Consider the following 19,349-nt stretch of genomic DNA (forward strand, 5'->3'; position numbering starts at 1 on the left):
GTTCCAGAGGATTGTTTTTGTAATAATCTTTCAGCGGGTCAAGTATTAGTCCAATCTGGGGGGGCGGTATCTTTGGTGTCAGTGTTCTAACACTGACTCATACACAGACTGTACAAAGATGTGTGTCCCCAGTTCAACAGTAACGTATATAAGAGAAAGCTGAAACAAGTAAAACAGTTAGGTACAGTATTTAACTCTAGTAGCCTGTTAGAACCAGCCTGATTGTATACAGTACATATACTGTATGTCTCACCGTCATTGTGTATTGTTTTGTATATTGAAACATCAAGCCATGATAACACAAAATGGTAGCTCAGGGGTTGAGAACAGAGCAGAAGACACATTTTATATTGTTCGTAAATAATAAAGTTGTATTGGGTATTTACTACAGAAATGGAACACAGATTTAAGGCTGGTTCCATCAGGCTAAATATAGGGTAAAACTGCAACAACAACAAAAAATGTGCATGTTGGCACACCATCGGCTGCAAAATTGTCAGATTTCAAAGGAAATTGGTTTATTTGTCAAGAGGCAAGGAAATGAGCTTCTTTGGCTTCTGTTTTACTTTGCTGCACTTGTGAGTAATTACGTCACAGGAGTCACACAACATTAAAGTTAAGTGCTTGAATCAATGTAGATAATTTACTTAATCTCACTCTTCTGGCTAGTGTCCCTGTGTGCATTTTCCCTTCTATAAGATGGTGTTTGTTTTTAGATAATTTGAGTAAAAAAGCGCAGGTGTGTCTTTTCAATCGTTCTCTGTACAGCATGTTCTTCCAGATTCCATACCGCTAAATCTACATGTGTTTTGTTTTCATCTAGCTTTTGGACATCAACTGGACAGGAATCACCAATATACTAGACATTCCTGGGCTCAAGTAAGTAAACTGGGTCTGTTTTGTGCTCTGGGGTGAAGTTTCCCCTAGGTCCAGATCTAGGAGCGGGTTCCCCTCCCCCAATCCTAACCTTAACCACTAGTGGGGAAAATGTAAAACTGACCCAAGATCAGCATCTTGGGGCAACTTCACCCTACACCCTCTTTTGTCAGGCAAAGCTTTCACTACTTTTAGGTACAACACGTTTTGGGGTTTCTACAACCATTTTTTAAAATTTTATATTAATGATATATACCCATTTTGTTTCTTAAAGAATATAACATGAGCCTTATGGGCTCAGTTCAATAGTCGTACTGCATCACAACCCAAAGTATACACTTGTTTTACTCCATTAGTTGTTAACAGTGTAGTTGCAAACAAACACTGTATAAACTCTAATTTTGATATCAGGGATGGTGAGTCCTTGCATCCATAGCGTATCTATGATTTGGATACATTTGGGCTTTGTTATTGTTTGAACTGCAGATTGCCACTAAACTAGAGGGACCATCACCCTACAGCTGCTCACCGCAACACATGCCTGCCTGCAAGCTGTGAGACTAAAAAGGCTCAGAAAGCAAGAAGGTTTTTATGGTTGAACAAGCTGTCGCTTTCATTTGTGCAACTCAACTCTGACTTTATAGAGATCTATAGTGTGTAAATTGGGCTGCTCCACCAACTCTCTAAGGTTGCTAAAATACTCTATTCTGCACATCTCTCAACACCCGAAATGATGGGGTAATGGGCAGGGGACTTGGGGATTTCTTAGGGCTCATTTAAAGGAAAGAGCAAATTGGATGGTCTGCTTTTCGAGAGCAACTGTTATGCTTTAGTGTCGAATATAATAGACGTGACTGTAAAGAGGCATTGGCTAAGAAGTAAACACTTTTCTTGTGTTGTCTTTACATTTTGCTGTTGTGTGGCGGTGCTACTACTTGCGTTGAATTGAATCCCACAAGAGCAAATTGGATTTGTAACCACTCACCAGCAAGACACGTACAGCAACAACATGCATACATAAGAGTCACATAGACAGAGAACTGTTGGCTGGGGAAACAAGCACAACTCATCCATAAGCCAATGGATCCCATAGAATATGTTTCCCCCTGCTGGTAAAGGAGCCAAGCCATTTGAAGTGCAGATAGCCTTTGTCTTCTCTGCAGACGTCTGGCATCATTTCTGTTATTCACATTCACTTCTTAAAAAGCATTCTGTAAATGCTAATGTTGCGGTGGAAAAAGGCCCTAATAAAGATTTCACGATACAGCCACTCTCCTCCCCACAGTCTATTTATTTAGACACGGGTGTTGACACATCCGCAGCTCAGTGACGGAAATCATCCCCCACACCGCTAGTTCTCTGTAGGGGTGTAATAGATCCGTGCAGTCAGGACACTGTGGGTCTGTTTGTGGAGGCTAGGGGATGGCGCTCGAGGTCACCAGGCTGCTCATTATTACGCACACCTGTCACCATCGTTACGCACACCAGCGCCTCATCAGACTCACCTGGACTCCATCACCTGCCTGATTACCTTCCCTATGTCACTTCCTTTGGTTCCCAGGCATTATTGTTTCTGTTTCAGTGTTTCATGTCTGTACGCTACTTGTGTTTCTTGTTTTGTTATTTATTATTGAAGTCACTCCCTGTACTTGCTTCCTGACTCCCAGCGTACACGTTACACACTGTAACAGAGAACTGTAAATTATATGGTAATTTGGGGTATTATCAACAGTAAAAAACTCTGAAATGCTTGACTGCAGCATACTGTAAGTTATGTTGCTTTATGGGAAATGTTGTTGGTGGGAAAATAATTACTATATTTTGAACTGTACTGTAATTCCACCCCACATAATACAGTACCGTACCGTAACTTTGGAGCGCCAAAAAAACATTTGACCAATAGTGGGTGCATGGTATTGTTGTTTCTGTCTCATTTAACATATTTTGAGGCATGCCTGTAAGATGCTATATTTGTTGTAATCGTGAGTGAGAACACTCTACCCATTTAACTCCTATGTTGTTATACCTCTAGAAGTGCAAGTCATATAAAATACCATTAATTCATGTGTAAACACTTTACCAAGCAGCCAACTTGATTGCACCAATTCTTAGTAATTACAGTAAAATACAAACCTCTCCCCTTAATTCAGATTACGGTAGTATTTACTTTTTTACAGTATAATACAGTACATTTTACGGTATTCTACTGTGTGCCGTTACACAGTACTTTCTTTGATACTGTATTTATATTACGGTAGGTGTACTGTAATATTAAATACATTACTTTACTTGCCACCGAGCTGCATGTATGCGACGGTCAACGCCAGCTGCAAGTTGAAAGCAGCTCACCCCGCTCGTGTGCATGTGTGTGTACCTGTGTGTGTTCCACGTGATTGATCCAACACTAAAGAGGAATCATGTCCTTTGTAATGCTCCTTAGCTGCAAAAGAAATGATAGGATAAAATGATAACTACGTTTCTTAGAGAAATAAGAGAGAAAGAGTGAAGGAATGTACTGTATATGGAGGTATTTAAATTGGTTCTATGCCTTTTCAAATATATACGGTTGTTTAATCTTTACAGATTGCTTCAACCCTCTCATGCAGTTATTTCTGTGTACAGAATTAGGCCGAAGTGGAGAGCTCAAAGGTTAACTGAAAATCTCAGCAGATACTAGACCACTTATGGCTATCGACTTCTCTTAACCAGGCATTGTAATTCCCAGGCCGTAAGACCTCCTTAATGTCACTGCTAAGTGTTGACTCCCTAGTTTATTACATTGATATTTTGAGGTGCTTGAACCCCTTCCAATGTTCCTTCCATTTTATAAAATGGAAAAAGACACATCCTTTGTGCTTGACTGAGAATAGGTGAGAATATTGTCATCACAAGGTTGTACTGACTGACTGTGGGGTTTGTTGTGTTTCGTTTTTCCTCAGTGGCTTGTCTGACAGTCTAATTCAGGACATGATCTACAGCTACCTGGTGTTGCCCAACCGCATCACTATCCCACTGGTGGGGGATGTAGAACTTGCTCAGCTACGCTTCCCTATGCCAAAAGTACTGCAGCCTTTCACCTGTCTTTATGTCTAATCACACATCATCATATTTCACACACTAATTAAAGGATCACTTAACTGAAAAAACACATCTTAGTATTTTGGCATGCACATTTTTGGGGAATATATAAACCAACGGACTATTGAACAAAATACGAAAAGTTAGACTAATGTCAAGATGAAACCATGTTTCAAGACATTGGATGTGTAGATCCAGCTATATGCCTTCAACCCAAATTAATGGTAAAGATAAGCATTGTCTAATTTCCTGGTTTTCCCGGTTTTATTCAGTGCGTATCTTTTCCATTAATTTGGGGAGGAGGCATATAGCTGGATCCACACAACGGATGTTGTGGGACGTGGTTTCATCTTGACTACTTTAGAGTTTTAGACAACAATTAGATTACTTTAGAAGTTTGAAATCATCTGACAAACTTTGGTTTGAAAGTGCAATGTCCCTTTAATGTTTTACTGTGTCCTATTTTAAAGTGTCCCTGTGCTGTGTGTGTCACCAGGGAGTCCTGAGGATTCACTTCCTGGAGGCTCAGGACCTGGAAGGGAAGGATAAATTCCTGGGTGGCCTGATCAAGGGGAAGTCTGACCCTTACGGCGTCCTCCATATTGGAAACCAGCTCTTCCAGAGCAAGACCGTCAAAGAGAGCCTACACCCCAAATGGAACGAAGTTTACGAGGTAAACGAAATCAACTGAAAATGAACTCTTATATCATACAGTGACTTTCCCAGGGGCAGAAACGTCAATGAAACCTGCCCATGTGTGCTAACTACCCCAGGGACAGCAACATAGGGTATATGTAGAACCAGATACAACTTCCATACATACAGTGCCTTGCGAAAGTATTCGGCCCCCTTGAACTTTGCGACCTTTTGCCACATTTCAGGCTTCAAACATAAAGATATAAAACTGTATTTTTTTGTGAAGAATCAACAACAAGTGGGACACAATCATGAAGTGGAACGACATTTATTGGATATTTCAAACTTTTTTAACAAATCAAAAACTGAAAAATTGGGCGTGCAAAATTATTCAGCCCCTTTACTTTCAGTGCATCAAACTCTCTCCAGAAGTTCAGTGAGGATCTCTGAATGATCCAGTGTTGACCTAAATGACTAATGATGATAAATACAATCCACCTGTGTGTAATCAAGTCTCCGTATAAATGCACCTGCACTGTGATAGTCTCAGAGGTCCGTTAAAAGCGCAGAGAGCATCATGAAGAACAAGGAACACACCAGGCAGATTTGGATACAAAAAGATTTCCCAAGCTTTAAACATCCCAAGGAGCATTGTGCAAGCGATAATATTGAAATGGAAGGAGTATCAGACCACTGCAAATCTACCAAGACCTGGCCGTCCCTCTAAACTTTCAGCTCATACAAGGAAAAGACTGATCAGAGATGCAGCCAAGAGGCCCATGATCACTCTGGATGAACTGCAGAGATCTACAGCTGAGGTGGGAGACTCTGTCCATAGGACAACAATCAGTCGTATATTGCACCAATCTGGCCTTTATGGAAGAGTGGCAAGAAAGCCATTTCTTAAAGATATCCATAAAAAGTGTTGTTTAAAGTTTGCCACAAGCCACCTGGGGGAGACACCAAACATGTGGAAGAAGGTGCTCTGGTCAGATGAAACCAAAATTGATATTTTTGGCAACAATGCAAAATGTTATGTTTGGCGTAAAAGCAACACAGCTGAACACACCATCCCCACTGTCAAACATGGTGGTGGCAGCATCATGGTTTGGGCCTGCTTTTCTTCAGCAGGGACAGGGAAGATGGTTAAAATTGATGGGAAGATGGATGGAGCCAAATACAGGACCATTCTGGAAGAAAACCTGATGGAGTCTGCAAAAGACCTGAGACTGGGACGGAGATTTGTCTTCCAACAAGACAATGATCCAAAACATAAGGCAAAATCTATAATGGAATGGTTCAAAAATAAACATATCCAGGTGTTAGAATGGCCAAGTCAAAGTCCAGACCTGAATCCAATCGAGAATCTGTGGAAAGAACTGAAAACTGCTGTTCACAAATGCTCTCCATCCAACCTCACTGAGCTCGAGCTGTTTTGCAAGGAGGAATGGGGAAAAAATGTCAGTCTCTCGATGTGCAAAACTGATAGAGACATACAGCTGTAATCGCAGCAAAAGGTGGCGCTACAAAGTATTAACTTAAGGGGGCTGAATAATTTTGCACGCCCAATTTTTCAGTTTTTGATTTGTTAAAAAAGTTAGAAATATCCAATAAATGTCGTTCTACTTCATGATTCTTCACAAAAAAATACAGTTTTATATCTTTATGTTTGAAGCCTGAAATGTGGCAAAAGGTCGCAAAGTTCAAGGCGGCCGAATACTTTCGCAAGGCACTGTATTTCCAACTGTCCAATATTTCCTCATATTTTTGGCTCTCATGCAGTTCTACCCACCATGTCATGTTTTACAAGCCTTTGGCTATATTCAGTGTGACCTACTATATTTGAGATTAATTGACATAAGTCCTTTCCAGGCACTGGTATATGAGCACTCAGGCCAACACCTGGAGATTGAGTTGTTTGATGAGGACCCAGACAAAGATGATTTCCTGGGGAGGTAAGCTCATGTCCTGTCCTTTTTCTTATTACCTCATGATCAAAAGGCTTATTTCTCTGCATTGTGAGTTATCGTACCCAATATCAAACAATTGACCTTATAATAGCCACAGCAGTCTGTTTAAGTCTAGCCTGAAAATATGTCACAAATTTAGCTCTGGCCCAGAGCGTTACTTGCGGCTTGCTGATGCCGAGCCTTCAGTGTCAGCAAGCCGCACGTAACGCCTTGGAACAGAGCTATCTCAAACTTAGCATCCATCTTCTCACCACAAAATGAAGGGTGACCCCTTGGAAGAGAGAAGAGACAAATTAAAGTATCTTTGATGTATTAAGTATCTGTGATCAGTCACATTAGGAGTTGGACTAAAGCCCTTGTTCTTGGGCCTCATCCCAATGGGAGGCTGATTTTGTTTTGTCTAGCTCTAGTGCTGCTATAGCATAGCACCTAACAGGGTCCTGGCTGTGTCCCAAATGGCAACCTATTCCCCTATTGGCCCTGGGTCAGAGTGCCAACATGCTGTATCAGAGAATCAATTTAGCTTCTGTTGTGGTGATTTAGGGTGTTTACTTAAATGACCCCCTACTGATTTCTTATCCAATCTTTGTGTCTTCGATTGCAGCCTGATGATCGATATGAAAGAGCTTCACAAAGAGCAGAAGGTAGATGAGGTAAATCTGATATATTTTTTTGCATCGTCAAATAAATGTGTTTCAAATTAAAACATGAACTTGGCTTCAGTTCGGCACTTCGATAGAGATTTATTTGCCTTAGTATATTATCTGTCTGTGTTCATTTAAAGATGCTGTGATGTCATCCATGAGAACTGTACATTATGTGTGGGTGTCTTTTTTATTGTCTGATTCACTCACCACTTTACACTGTTGCCATGTGAGATATATGTCCCAAATTGCACCTTATTCCCATTATAGTGCGATACTTTCGATATGTGTCCTGGACAAAAGTAGTGCACTATAAAGGGAATAGGGTGCCATTTTGGGATGCACCCTTGAACAACCTGTCGTTCTAGTGGTTTGACCTGGAAGAAGTCTCCACGGGGAAACTACACATGAAACTGGAGTGGCTCTCTCTGCTCTCTACCCCTGACAAGATGGACCAGGTGCAGTATCACAAAACCTTCTCTTTTTAAAGTTGGTACTTACTTACCCCCCCCCCCCACAGATTGTCTGATAATTCAAGACCTTGTATAATTAGATTTTACTAGGAGGCTACCTTGTCCGTGTGCCAAATGGCACCCTACCCTAATGTCTTGGCTTAGCCTCTCTTTCAGTCTTGTTACTGCCAGATGCACATTAATTCATTATGTAACAGGTGAATTACAAGGCTGCTCACTTCTCCTAGTCCAGTTTGTCTGAGGAGTGACTCTCCTGTCCAATCAGGTATTAAGGAGTGTGCGAGCTGACCGCAACCTGGCCAATGATGGACTCTCGTCTGCTCTGCTGGTGGTGTACTTGGACTCAGCCAAGAACCTGCCGGTGAGTAGAACTAGGTGACAGGAATTTAGAAGTTAAAGGTTGAATGAGTGCTCTGGTGGCAGAGTGAGGCAGATCGCTACATTATTGAATAGCTGAATGTGAGGCATCTTCAGACTGCTGCAGGTGAAAGCACATTACACTGCAGTTGATTTGACATATTGTACATTTTTATTTTATTTAACCAGGCAAGTCAGTTAAGAACAAATTCTTATTTTCAATGAATGCCTAGGAACAGTGGGTTAGGGGCCTGTTCAGGGGCAGAATGACAGATTTGTACCTTGTCAGCTCGGGGATTTGAACTTGCAACCTTCCGGTTACGAGACCAACGCTCTAACCACTAGGCTACCCTGCCCCCCCACATGATAACATTTACTTCAGAATTATAATATATTTTGTCCATGCTATACTTAATTTTTTTAACAAATGTAGACTTATTAAATGTTGTGAATAAGCATACAGAGAAGAATGTCATATTTCTACTTTCTGGACATATTCTACTCCACCCAAGGCAGCTATTGTGAATGATGCCAAATTGAACCTCAAAAGAATGTTCAGAAATATTTTTAACCCAGCTTAACAAGACATTTTCAGTACAAAGGTGTAGTTCAGCCAACATGCCGTAGTTTACTGTTCTCACCTCAACCCTGTCTGTCATGGTCTTCCACTTACATAACACACCTTGAACATGACATGAGCACCTCAATGGCTTAATTTGAGTGTCTGTTTGTTGAAACTCCTGTTTTTTTTCTCTCCTCCTTCAACACACTCTTTCACCTTTTGAACGCTGACCTTAACCAACAGATGGGTCAATATCAGTCCAAGACAGTCAACTCCTAAATGAGCCTGGCAGCGTCTCTAGCGTCTAAGCCATACTTGACCTTCTTCCCTCCCTGTTCTCTCCTATAAAGAGCGTCTTCACAGGGAGCGTTGGGTGCGGAAACTTAAAAGAGAGGAGAGCATCTGGCCTAGTCTTTTGTGAGAGCAATACCTCAATGTATAGAACCTTATTTGTGAGTCCTCCGGTACTCTGCATCGTAGAGTTAGCATTAGCGGTGTGTGGTGGGGTTAAACAGTAACACACTAGCTCTGGTGCAGGGTGTCGTTCGGATGCGAGTTCACTATCACCCAGTCGAACAACGCCCTGGACCAGAGCTAAGTAACAGACCTGCTGCTGTGAGTCTTGTACCATAAAGCATGTTGATTGACTCTGCTGCATGGTTGCAAATCCTAATAATATTATTATACAGTCATTTCCCATACCCAGTTGATCATGAATATTTATCATATTGACTAAATAATAATTCCAATAACTCCGGATAGAGGGCAGTGCTTCATCTTTCGTCCAACACCAAGGTGCAGGCATTGAAAACATGGTTTACAAAGAACTATTGATTTCAAGGTGTCAGGGTATTTGATTGAAGGGAGTATTTTGTGGCGCATCAATTCAAGGATGCGTTGACGCCTGTCATTCTCAGTCTAAACAGAGGTGACAGGCAAAGATGATGTTGCTTGAAGTGTCTGTTCCCTGGACCGTTATGTCTAAGTAAGGGAATATTGAAATACTATCAGATCTCTTATTAGCTCGATCTAAACAACATCCCTCGTCACAAGTTCACACCAGCACCTCATCCTATAGCTTCTCCCAAAAATGAATGACGTTTTCACTCTCCTCTCTTCAGCTTTTATTTGATACTGCCTTATTCATTATAACGTCCCCATTGTTACCTATTGTTCATAGATGGACGTTATTTATGTGTTGGATATTCCTCTCCCTTGATTTATTGGGTGTCTCCTTTCATTCATTCTCTATAGATTGTCGTTGTTTTCATACAACCGACTCTAGCTCTGGTCCAGGGTGTCGTTCGGCTGCGACGTCCTGGACCAAAGCTAAACCTTAACTATAATCAATCCCCCATCCCACTAACTATGGGTCTGATTTTCTCCCCATCTCCCCCTTTTGTATAAAAGAGCAACCTGTTTCATTTCAACCATGACGTGTTGAAGCAAGCCTCTGTCTTTAAGTCCCGGAAGGTAAAGTAAGAAAGTGGGATGATGCACGCCATACACAGATAGCACGCATAGACGTCTTATGTGTTCTCAGTCTGTGCCCTTCCTTACTTTGTGCCATCCAAATGTACTTTTATTATTATGGTAATTTATGGTGCTACTTATCTGTAAATGCATTGTTTGTTCATTGTGAGTCATTGTTTATTCATTGTGAGTAATTGTTTGTTCACTGTGAGTCATTGTTTGTTCTTGCTTGGAGATGAGTGATCACTCTGTCTAAGATCTTGTATTGCCACAAGCATCACTTTATAGCTTTTAATTTACTACACACAATAAGAACTGGATTTTCACATACCGGGACGTGTTGCACACCTGCTCTGTAGTTGTATAAAACAGGGGCCGTATGCGTCAAGCATCTCAGCATCAAGTCCACCCTGTCAAGTGATCTTATTCACTGTGATCAAAAAGGAAAAATCCTAAATCAGAACTCTTCTGAGATGCTTGACACATGGCCCCAGATGTTTAATGACATGCACTATAACATTTAACGGCAAAGCTCAAAACATGTTAATTTGGTGGATGAGGAAAGGGGGAGGGGTAGAACTAGAGTTGAGCAGAGAAATCCAAAGCTCACTCACTTGGTTCCCATATTTCAATGTGTGTGCAATGAAATGGAACCCTCTACATATTTTAATGTAGAGCTAGGTCTAATTCAATCATTCGTCCTGAATGTAAATCTGCATTTTACCATTATTTTTGTCCTCTGACAAAAAAAAACCAATTCTGCCATGTGATAGGATTATAATACAGCCTCAAACTACCTTTTATATCAGGCTAAAGCAATCTTCAGGAGGTAGGGATGCACTTTAGTCTGGTAACTTTAGACTCATATATTAGATGTCTCCCAAATGGCACCCTATTCCCTATACAATGCATTGGGAAATTATTCAGACCCCTTGACATTTTCCACATTTTGTTACTTACTTATTCTGAAATGTATTACATTATTTTTTTCTCTCTCTCATCAATCTACACACAATACCCCATAATTACAAAGCAAAAACAGGTTTTCAGAAATGTTCACAAATTTATAAAATAACTGAAATGTCACATTTATATAAGTGTTCAGAACCTTTACTCAGTACTTTGTCGAAGCATCTTTGGCAGCGATTACAGAATCGAGTCTTCTTGGGTATGACGCTACATGCTTGGCACACCTGTATTTTGGGGGTTTCTCCCATTCTTCTCCGCAGATCTTAAGCTCTGTCAGATTGGATGGGGAGCGTTGCTGCACAGCCATTTTCAGGTCTCTCCAGAGATGTTCGATTGGGCTCAAGTCCAGGCTCTGTTTAGGCCACTCAGCGACATTCAGAGACTTGTCCCGAACCCACTCCTGCATTGTCTTGGCTGTGTGCTTAGGATTATTGTCCTGTTTTAAGGTGAACCTTTGCCCCAGTCTGAGGTCCTGAGTGCTCTGGAGCAGGTTTTCATCATGGATCTCTTTGTACTTTGCTCCCTTCATCTTTCCCTCGATCCTGACTAGTCTCCCAGTCCCTGCCGCTGAAAAACATCCCCACAGCATGATGCTGCCACCCACCATGCTTCACCGTCGGGATGGTGCCTGGTTTCCTCCGGACGTGACGCTTGACATTCAGGCCAAAGAGTTCAATCTTGGTTTCATCAGACCAGAGAATCTTGTTTGTCATGGACTGAGTCTTTTAGGTGCCTTTTGGCAAACTCCAAGCGTGCTGCCATGTGCCTTTTACTGAGGAGTGGCTTCTGTCTGGCCACTACCATAAAGGCCTGATTAGTGGCGTGCTGCAGAGATGTTTGTCCTTCTGGAAGGTTCTCCGATCTCCACAGAGGAACTCTGGAGCTCTGTTAGAGTGACCATCGGGTTCTTGGTCACCTCTCCAACCAAGGCTCTTCTCCCCCAATTGCTCAGTTTGGCCGGGCAGCCAGCTCTAGGAAGAGTCTTGGTGGTTCCAAACTTCTTCCATTTAAGAATGATGGAGGCCACTGTGTTCTTGGGGACCTTCAATGTTACAGAAATGTTTTGGTACCCTTCCCCAGATCTGTGGCTCGGAGCGCTACGGACAATTCCTTCAACCTCATGGCTTGGTTTTTGCTCTGACATCCACTGTCAACTGTTGGACCTTATATAGACAGGTGTGTTCCTTTCCAAATCATGTCCAATCAATTGAATTTACCACAGGTCGACTCCAATCAAGTTGTCGAAACATCTCAAGGATGATCAATGGAAACAGAATGCACCTTAGGTCAATTTTGAGTCTCATAGCAAAGAGTCTGAATTATTATGTAAGAAAAGGTATTTCTGCTTTTATTTTATTTTAAATTTGCCAAATATTCTAAAAACCTGTTTTTGCTTTGTCGCTATGGGGTGTTGGTGTAGATTGATGAGAGAAAAAAAATTACATTAATTTCATAATATGTAAGTAACAAAATGTGGAAAAAGTCAAGGGGTCTGAATAATTTCCCAATGCATTGTATAGGGAATAGGGTGCCAATTGGGAGACATCTAATGTATGAGTCTAAAGTTACCAGACTAAAGTGCATCCCTACCTCCTGGAGATTGCTTTAGCCTGATATAAAAGGTAGTTTGAGGCTGTTTTATAATCCTATCACATGGCAGAATTGCTTTTTTGTCCGAGGACAAAAGGAATGGTAAAATGTATTTTTTTTTTAATAAGGCTGTAATGTGGAAAAAGGGAAGGGGTCTGAATACTTTCCGAGTGCATTACTTTGGAACAGAGCCTACAGCATGGGCCCTCGTAAAAAGTAGTGCACTACGCAGGGAATATGGTGCCATTTGGAACATAGACATTGTTATATGTACAAAGTATCTTTTATAAACCGGTTGCCAACAGTGAGAGTTCTTGGGTTACAAAACTGAGAATGAGCTTGAAATTAGATTGAAGAATGTGGTCTAACTAAGACCAAGGTTGACTGTTTCCTAGCTACTGTGCATTGTCCAAAAAGCCCTCTATGCCAAAGGGTACTAAATAAGGAAAATAAAACAATTTTGAGATGCAGCCTAATTTATATTCTCTTTTATCTGAGGATAGACATTCTGAACCATTTCTTCACTGATTTCAGTTTGTTTCTACTGTATAATATTTGTGTTACTACAATAAGCTGAAGAATAGGAGTGTTTTCAGTGTGGGTTTTTGTCTTAGTAACAGTCATTCAGAGCCAATCTTTTCCTGGTCATCTCACACAGTCCGGCAAGAAAACGAGCAGTGAACCAAGTCCTTGCGTTCATTTCACAGTTGGGAACAAATCATTTGAGAGTAAGGTAAGAAACTACAGTGGGCATGGTTTCTGTAGATAATTGTAAAGTATAATTGTAAACATCATATTCCACTCCTGTTCTTATGTTGATTCTATTATTTTCTATTACAGCATATTTTATTCTATATGTGTTTTCTTTAGATCCGCCATAAGACCAATGAGCCCATGTGGGAGGAAGCTTTCTCCTTCCTCATCCATAACCCCAGGAGGCAGGAGCTGGAGGTGGAGGTACCGCACACTTTACATACATTTTTCATCATACCACAACTGGTAGGTGATCTATTTGTATACATGTACTAGATGTTTTTTTATGTTTTTGCTTGGGTCAAACATTGAGTTTACAGTAAGTGTATGTGAATTATAGAATATCTGATGTTAACCCTTTGTTGGATTGCCTGTCGATGTCCAGGTGAAGGACGACAAGCACAAGTGCACCCTGGGTAATCTTACAGTCCCCTTGAGTGGTCTATTGGTGGAAGAGGACATGATGTTCACTCAGCAATTTTCCCTGAGGAACTCTGGACCCAGCTCCACACTCAAACTGAAGTTGGCACTCAGGGTAAGGATAGACAGTGCCCCAAAATGGCACCCTATTCCCTATGTAATGCACCACTGTACTTTTGACCAGGGTCCATAGGAATCTACATTGTATGGAATAGGGTGCCATTTGTGACGCAACCATATTAGACCTGCTGTCTATTTTCTTAAGTTACCTGTTGAAGTGTGTAAAGAAAACGTCCTATCACAATGTACAGTATAGCGCTGTGCTCTGTTCTTCTGTATGTCAGGTTCTGTTTCTGGAGAAGCAGACGCGTGCGTCGGAACAGCCCTCCTCTGTCCAAGTGAGGAAAGCCAGCGTGGTCAACCCCACCGTCCCCTCCCAGAGACTCTCCACATCGGAGTCACCTCTTCCCCCAGACACCAACCCCCCAACACCACCAATGGAGGCCGCCACCTACACCCTCCATCGCAGAGAGGAGCAGAGGGAGGAGCTGTACGCAGGCAGCCCCATCAGGAGCACCTCCAACCTGAACACCACCATATCCAGCTCCCAGAAACACCTGCCCCACAAGGACTCCATGGCCAGCCTGGCTTCGGACATCTCCCTGCCCTTCGCCACCCTAGAGCTGCAGCAAAGGCTCAGGCAGCTACAGAAGTAAATAACACACACACACACACAATCACTATCATGAGGTAAGGTACATGTACAGTGGCTTGCAAAAGTATTCATCCCCCTTGACGTTTTTCCTACTTTGTTGTATTACAACCTGTAATTTAAATGGAGTTTTATTTGAATTTCATGTAATGGACATACACAATAGTCGAAATTGGTGAAATGAAATTTAAAAAAGAACTTGTTTTTACCGGAAAAGTGGTGAGTGCATATGTATTCACCCCCTTTGCTATGAAGCCCCTAAATAAGATCTGGTGCAACCAATTACCTTCAGAAGTCACATAATTAGTTAAAGAAAGAATTAGTTAAAGAAAGTCGACCCGTGTGCAATCTAAGTGTCACATGATCTGAGTGTGTATATATATATATATATACACACACACCTGTTCTGAAAGGCCCTAGAGTCTGCAAGTCTGTGGCACCAAGAAGACCTAGGAGCTCTCCAAACAGTTCAGGGACATAGTTGTGGAGAAGTACAGATCAGCATTGGGTCATAAATACATTTCCAAAATGTTGAACATCCCACGGAGCACCAATAAACCCATTCTTAAAAAATGGAAAGAATGTGGCACCACAACAAACCTGCCAAGAGAGGGCCAGGCAAGGAGAGCATTAATCAGAGAGGCAACAAAGAGACCATAGGTAACCCTGAACGGAGCTGCAAAGCTCCACAGCGGAGATTGGAGTATCTGTCCACTTTAAGTCGTACACTCCACAGAGCTGGGCTTTATGGAAGAGAGGCCAGAAAAAAAGCCATTGCTTAATAAAGAAAAAAAAAAGCAAACACGTTTGGTGTTCACCAAAAAGCATGTGGGAGACTCCCCAAACATATGGAAGGTACTCTGGTCAGATGAGACTAAAATTGAGCTTTTTGGCAATCAAGCAAAATGCTATGTCTGGCGCAAACCCAACACCTGTCATCACCCCGAGAATACCTTCCCCACAATGAAGCATGGTGGTGGCAGCAGCATGCTGTGGGAATGTTTTTCATCGGCAGGGACGCTAAATGCAGGGACATTTTTGAAGGAAACCTGTTTCTTTGAGATTTGAGACTGGGATGGAGTTTCACCTTCCAGCAAGACAATGACCCGAAGCATACTGCTAAAGCAACACTCGAGTGGTTTAAGGGTAAACATTTAAATATTTTGGAATGGCCTAGTCAAAGGCCAGATCTCAATCCAATTGAGAATCTGTGGTATGACTTAAATATTGCTGTACACAAGCGGACTTTGTGGGGGTGAATTATTATTCACGCTCAGGTTCTCTTTTTTTTTGGTCTTTCTTGTTTGTTTCACAAGAAAAATATGTTGCATCTTCAAAGAGGTAAGCATGTTGTGTAAATCAAATGATACAACCCCCCCCCCCCCAAAAAAAATATTTTAATTCCAGGTTGTAAGGCAACAAAATAAGAAAAATGCCAAGGGGGTGAATACTTTTGCAAGCCACTGTAATCCCAAATCTATGCTGTGTTGTGTTTTCAGTGGGTCTGCCCCTAGTCCATACCCCATGGGGGAGATTCAACTGACTGTCCGTCACAGCTCCCAGAGGAACAAGCTCATCGTGGTGGTGCATGCCTGTCGGTCAGTCAGTGGCCTCACATAACACACTAGACCAGCCACATACAGTATAGGCCAGTTTCCTGGGCACAGATTAAGCCTAGTCCTGGACTAAAAAACATGCTCATTGGAGATTCTCCATTGAAAAATCCTTAGTCCAAGACTACGCTTAATGTGTGTCCAGGAAACCGCCCGTCTGTGTTCATCTTAATTATCACATGTTCAGAATTTACTCTGTTCAGATTTCAATGTGCCTGACGGACCCCATGTATATTTTTCCCTCAGAAACCTCATTGCGTTCGCCAAGGATGAATCAGATCCTTTCATTCGGATTTATCTGCTCCCTGACAAGAGCCGGACTGGCCGGAGGAAGACCGGCACCATAAAGAAAACCCTGAACCCTGTGTATGATCAAACGTGAGTTCTGACTGACTGTCACTGTAGGCCACAACCATAGAATGACATATAAAACTTAGAAGTAATAGTAGCACATTGGATCTCTATGGCCACCACCTACATTATGCAACCTTTTCACAACCATCAAAATAATTCACAACGTCATCCATTTGATTCATTCATTACCCCGGTATCACTGCAGTAGGAAATCCTCACTCAGAAATAAAGGAGAATCCTACAGTGTGCTTTGTTCGTCTGCAGGTTTGAGTTTAGTGTGTCCATGGTGGAGCTGCACAGGAGAACTCTGGACATCGCTGTGAAGAATGGAGGAAGTATACTGTCCAAACACAGAGGACTCCTCGGGAAGGTAGTGTATCCTCACAAAAGATAATGTGTCCCCTTTTGACTAGACCCCTATGAACCCTGGTCAAAAGTAGTACTTTCTATTGTGGGATTAGGGTGGCATTTGCACTTGAAAAAAGAAAGGGAAGGGGGATACCTAGTCAGTTGTACAACTGAATGCATTCAACTGAAATGTGTTTTCTGCATTTACCCAACCCCTCTGAATCAGAGAGGTGCGGATGGCTGCCTTAATCGACATCCACGTCTTCGGCACCCGGGGAACAGTGGGTTAACTGCCTTGCTCAGGAGCAGAACAACATATTTTTTTACCTTGTCAGCTCAGGGATTCAATACAGCAACCTTTCGCTACCCAAATAAAGAAGCATGAGGAATGTTATCTGATTGTTGTTGACTCTACCAATGCTACTTTACTTATTGTAGGTGATTGTGGATTTGAGTGGTGAGGATATATCCAAGGGCTGGACGCAATGGTAAGATGCTCCTTCACCCAATTTGTGTTGTCAGCTCTGTGCTGTATTTGTGTTAACATTTGATATACATTTTATTTGGTTCAATAAACTAGGTTGTTGTTCATTCTATGGTTGTATCTTCGGGTGTGAGCAAATTGCTATAGAAATCCTGTGTATGTATTATATTTGTTGGTCACATTTTAGTTTTAAGCCATTGCCATTTGTTGCCCCACTGGTGTCTTGTAGGTATGACCTCACTGAAGATGGCAGCCGCAAAATGGTCCAGGCATAGAGAGGGACATAGGAAGACCTTCACCTCCATAATCATAAACACACATCCTGCTGTTTCAACCCTAGTGACATTCAATTCAAAAAGGCTTTATAGGCATGACAAAAATCAAATTTTGTATATCCAATTGACATTCATAGAAACACACATCACTCTGCTTTCATTTAGCGTTAGCACTTATCAAAGGGGACATCATTTTAATTTTCTTACTTTTTCCCCCTTTCATTTGTGTTTTATATCATGTTGACGCATGTAGAGATACAACTTGAAGTGTCGCTGCAACGTGCTGTTCCTGCACTATTGAAAGACGTCAAAGTTTCGCAAAATTGTCCTGATTTTGGTTAATGTGTCATAAAGCACATTTGCTGCCTTGTTTTCTAACTTGTTCAGTGTTTATATATGCATAAATGGACTAAATAGTTTTCATTGTTATTTGTTACTGTTGAAGGAAATTACGTTGGAATCCTATTTGTTTTCTTTGACATTGAATGGACTGCATATCTATTGATGTGACTGTAATTCTCATCAAAAGGACAGATATTGCTACTATGGAAGTTACAAGATGTAAACCAGGATGACCAGTTAATTTGTTTTATATGTTTTTGTCATGCAGTGTTATTTGGTCTATGTTTACTTTTGCCTATTTTCTTCATGCTAACGGTAATCAATGACTCCTACAGTGATCAAAAGTCCTACCACTGGATTCACATTTAAATAATATATATAAAATGATTGTTCAGTATATTCTATACTGTATATTTTGAAGGATCCAGTGCAATTTAGAATTATGTTCAGATGAAGGGGTATGTCAGGGCGGGGATATGTTCTGCTCTGGTGTACAGGAATAGTATATCTAAACAGATAAGAGTTTGAGTTTGTTTATCGTACTAAATAATTTGTAAATGAATAGAGGACCATATATGAATGGTCTCTTACACCAGACACATTATGCCATTTTTCAAAAAAAAAAAAAATGTTTTTATTTTGTCGAATGATGACAGAATGTGCCATAGGCTACTCCTGTACGTATAAGCCATGCAATGCTGTTTTTATCTTGAAACACGTTCATATTATGCATTACAAACATCTTAAATACTCTGTCAGTTATCTTTCCTGTGCCTTAACATTAAACACCTTCACACTTACTGTACAAATGTACATGAAACATTTTAAGGAATCAAGTTCTCACATTTGGAATAAGTATATTCATGGTTTGTTTTGAATAATAAAAGAGATGTTTCTCTTTAATAAAAAAAAAAGGTTAATTTAAAGTTATGTGTAATGACTAGATTTCCCTGTGAAAATTTGACTGGTCCTAACTACATTGTAAGCCTTTGTGAGACGTTCTATGTCTGAGAGTATGTATCTAACTAGGTCCTTGTTTTGCTGTACATAAGCTCCATCTAGTGGTTTTTCAGACGCAACTTTAGTTGACGTTCTTTTAATTTATAACTACTTACTATTGTGTTAATCATTTAAAAATAACCAATACAAATGAAAGAGACACTAACACAATGTGTGTGTGTTTACAGATTACTTTAAAGGCCCGGCCCAGAGCAGTCAATCTTTATTTTCTATATAAGGTTGAAATAAATTTTAGTGTAAGAGCTGTTAAAATAAATTGCCTGACATTCCAGCCTGTTTTGGTGCGATTGAGTTTTGGCCTGCCTGGTGACATCACCAGGCGGTAAATTAGTTATTACTCCAAAATCAATAACATAAGTAGCCTTGCTCCACACACAAAAATACTGCTTAAATAAAGTAG

At 41.1% G+C, this 19,349-nt stretch overlaps 1 protein-coding gene across 4 annotated transcripts in view; it reads left to right on the forward strand.

The window, feature by feature from the left end:
• LOC110536598 (extended synaptotagmin-2-A) overlaps positions 1–18,855 on the forward strand; it is a 41,340-nt gene extending 22,485 nt beyond the window's left edge. The window contains exons 7-24 of one of the 4 annotated variants that reach the window (XM_090189880.1): positions 824–879; positions 3,816–3,936; positions 4,451–4,627; positions 6,463–6,545; positions 7,165–7,213; positions 7,573–7,662; positions 7,943–8,038; positions 8,947–9,048; positions 10,007–10,069; positions 13,287–13,361; positions 13,499–13,585; positions 13,767–13,916; positions 14,146–14,513; positions 16,013–16,111; positions 16,373–16,504; positions 16,745–16,850; positions 17,267–17,316; positions 17,542–18,729. In XM_090189880.1, coding sequence (XP_090046006.1) covers positions 824–879; positions 3,816–3,936; positions 4,451–4,627; positions 6,463–6,545; positions 7,165–7,213; positions 7,573–7,662; positions 7,943–8,038; positions 8,947–9,048; positions 10,007–10,069; positions 13,287–13,361; positions 13,499–13,585; positions 13,767–13,916; positions 14,146–14,513; positions 16,013–16,111; positions 16,373–16,504; positions 16,745–16,850; positions 17,267–17,316; positions 17,542–17,587 — 1,950 coding nt within the window. In that variant the 3' untranslated portion in view covers positions 17,588–18,729. Of the gene's footprint in view, positions 1–823; positions 880–3,815; positions 3,937–4,450; positions 4,628–6,462; positions 6,546–7,164; positions 7,214–7,572; positions 7,663–7,942; positions 8,039–8,946; positions 9,049–10,006; positions 10,070–13,286; positions 13,362–13,498; positions 13,586–13,766; positions 13,917–14,145; positions 14,514–16,012; positions 16,112–16,372; positions 16,505–16,744; positions 16,851–17,266; positions 17,317–17,541 lie in introns of all 4 variants that reach the window. The other 3 variants (XM_090189879.1, XM_036935315.2, XM_036935316.2) reach the window with 3 other exon arrangements.
• Positions 18,856–19,349: the final 494 nt, after the last annotated feature.

Source organism: Oncorhynchus mykiss, chromosome 11, assembly GCF_057628025.1.
Source record: "Oncorhynchus mykiss isolate SJ-2025 chromosome 11, ASM5762802v1, whole genome shotgun sequence".
In the NCBI taxonomy this organism is placed as follows: domain Eukaryota; kingdom Metazoa; phylum Chordata; class Actinopteri; order Salmoniformes; family Salmonidae; genus Oncorhynchus; species Oncorhynchus mykiss.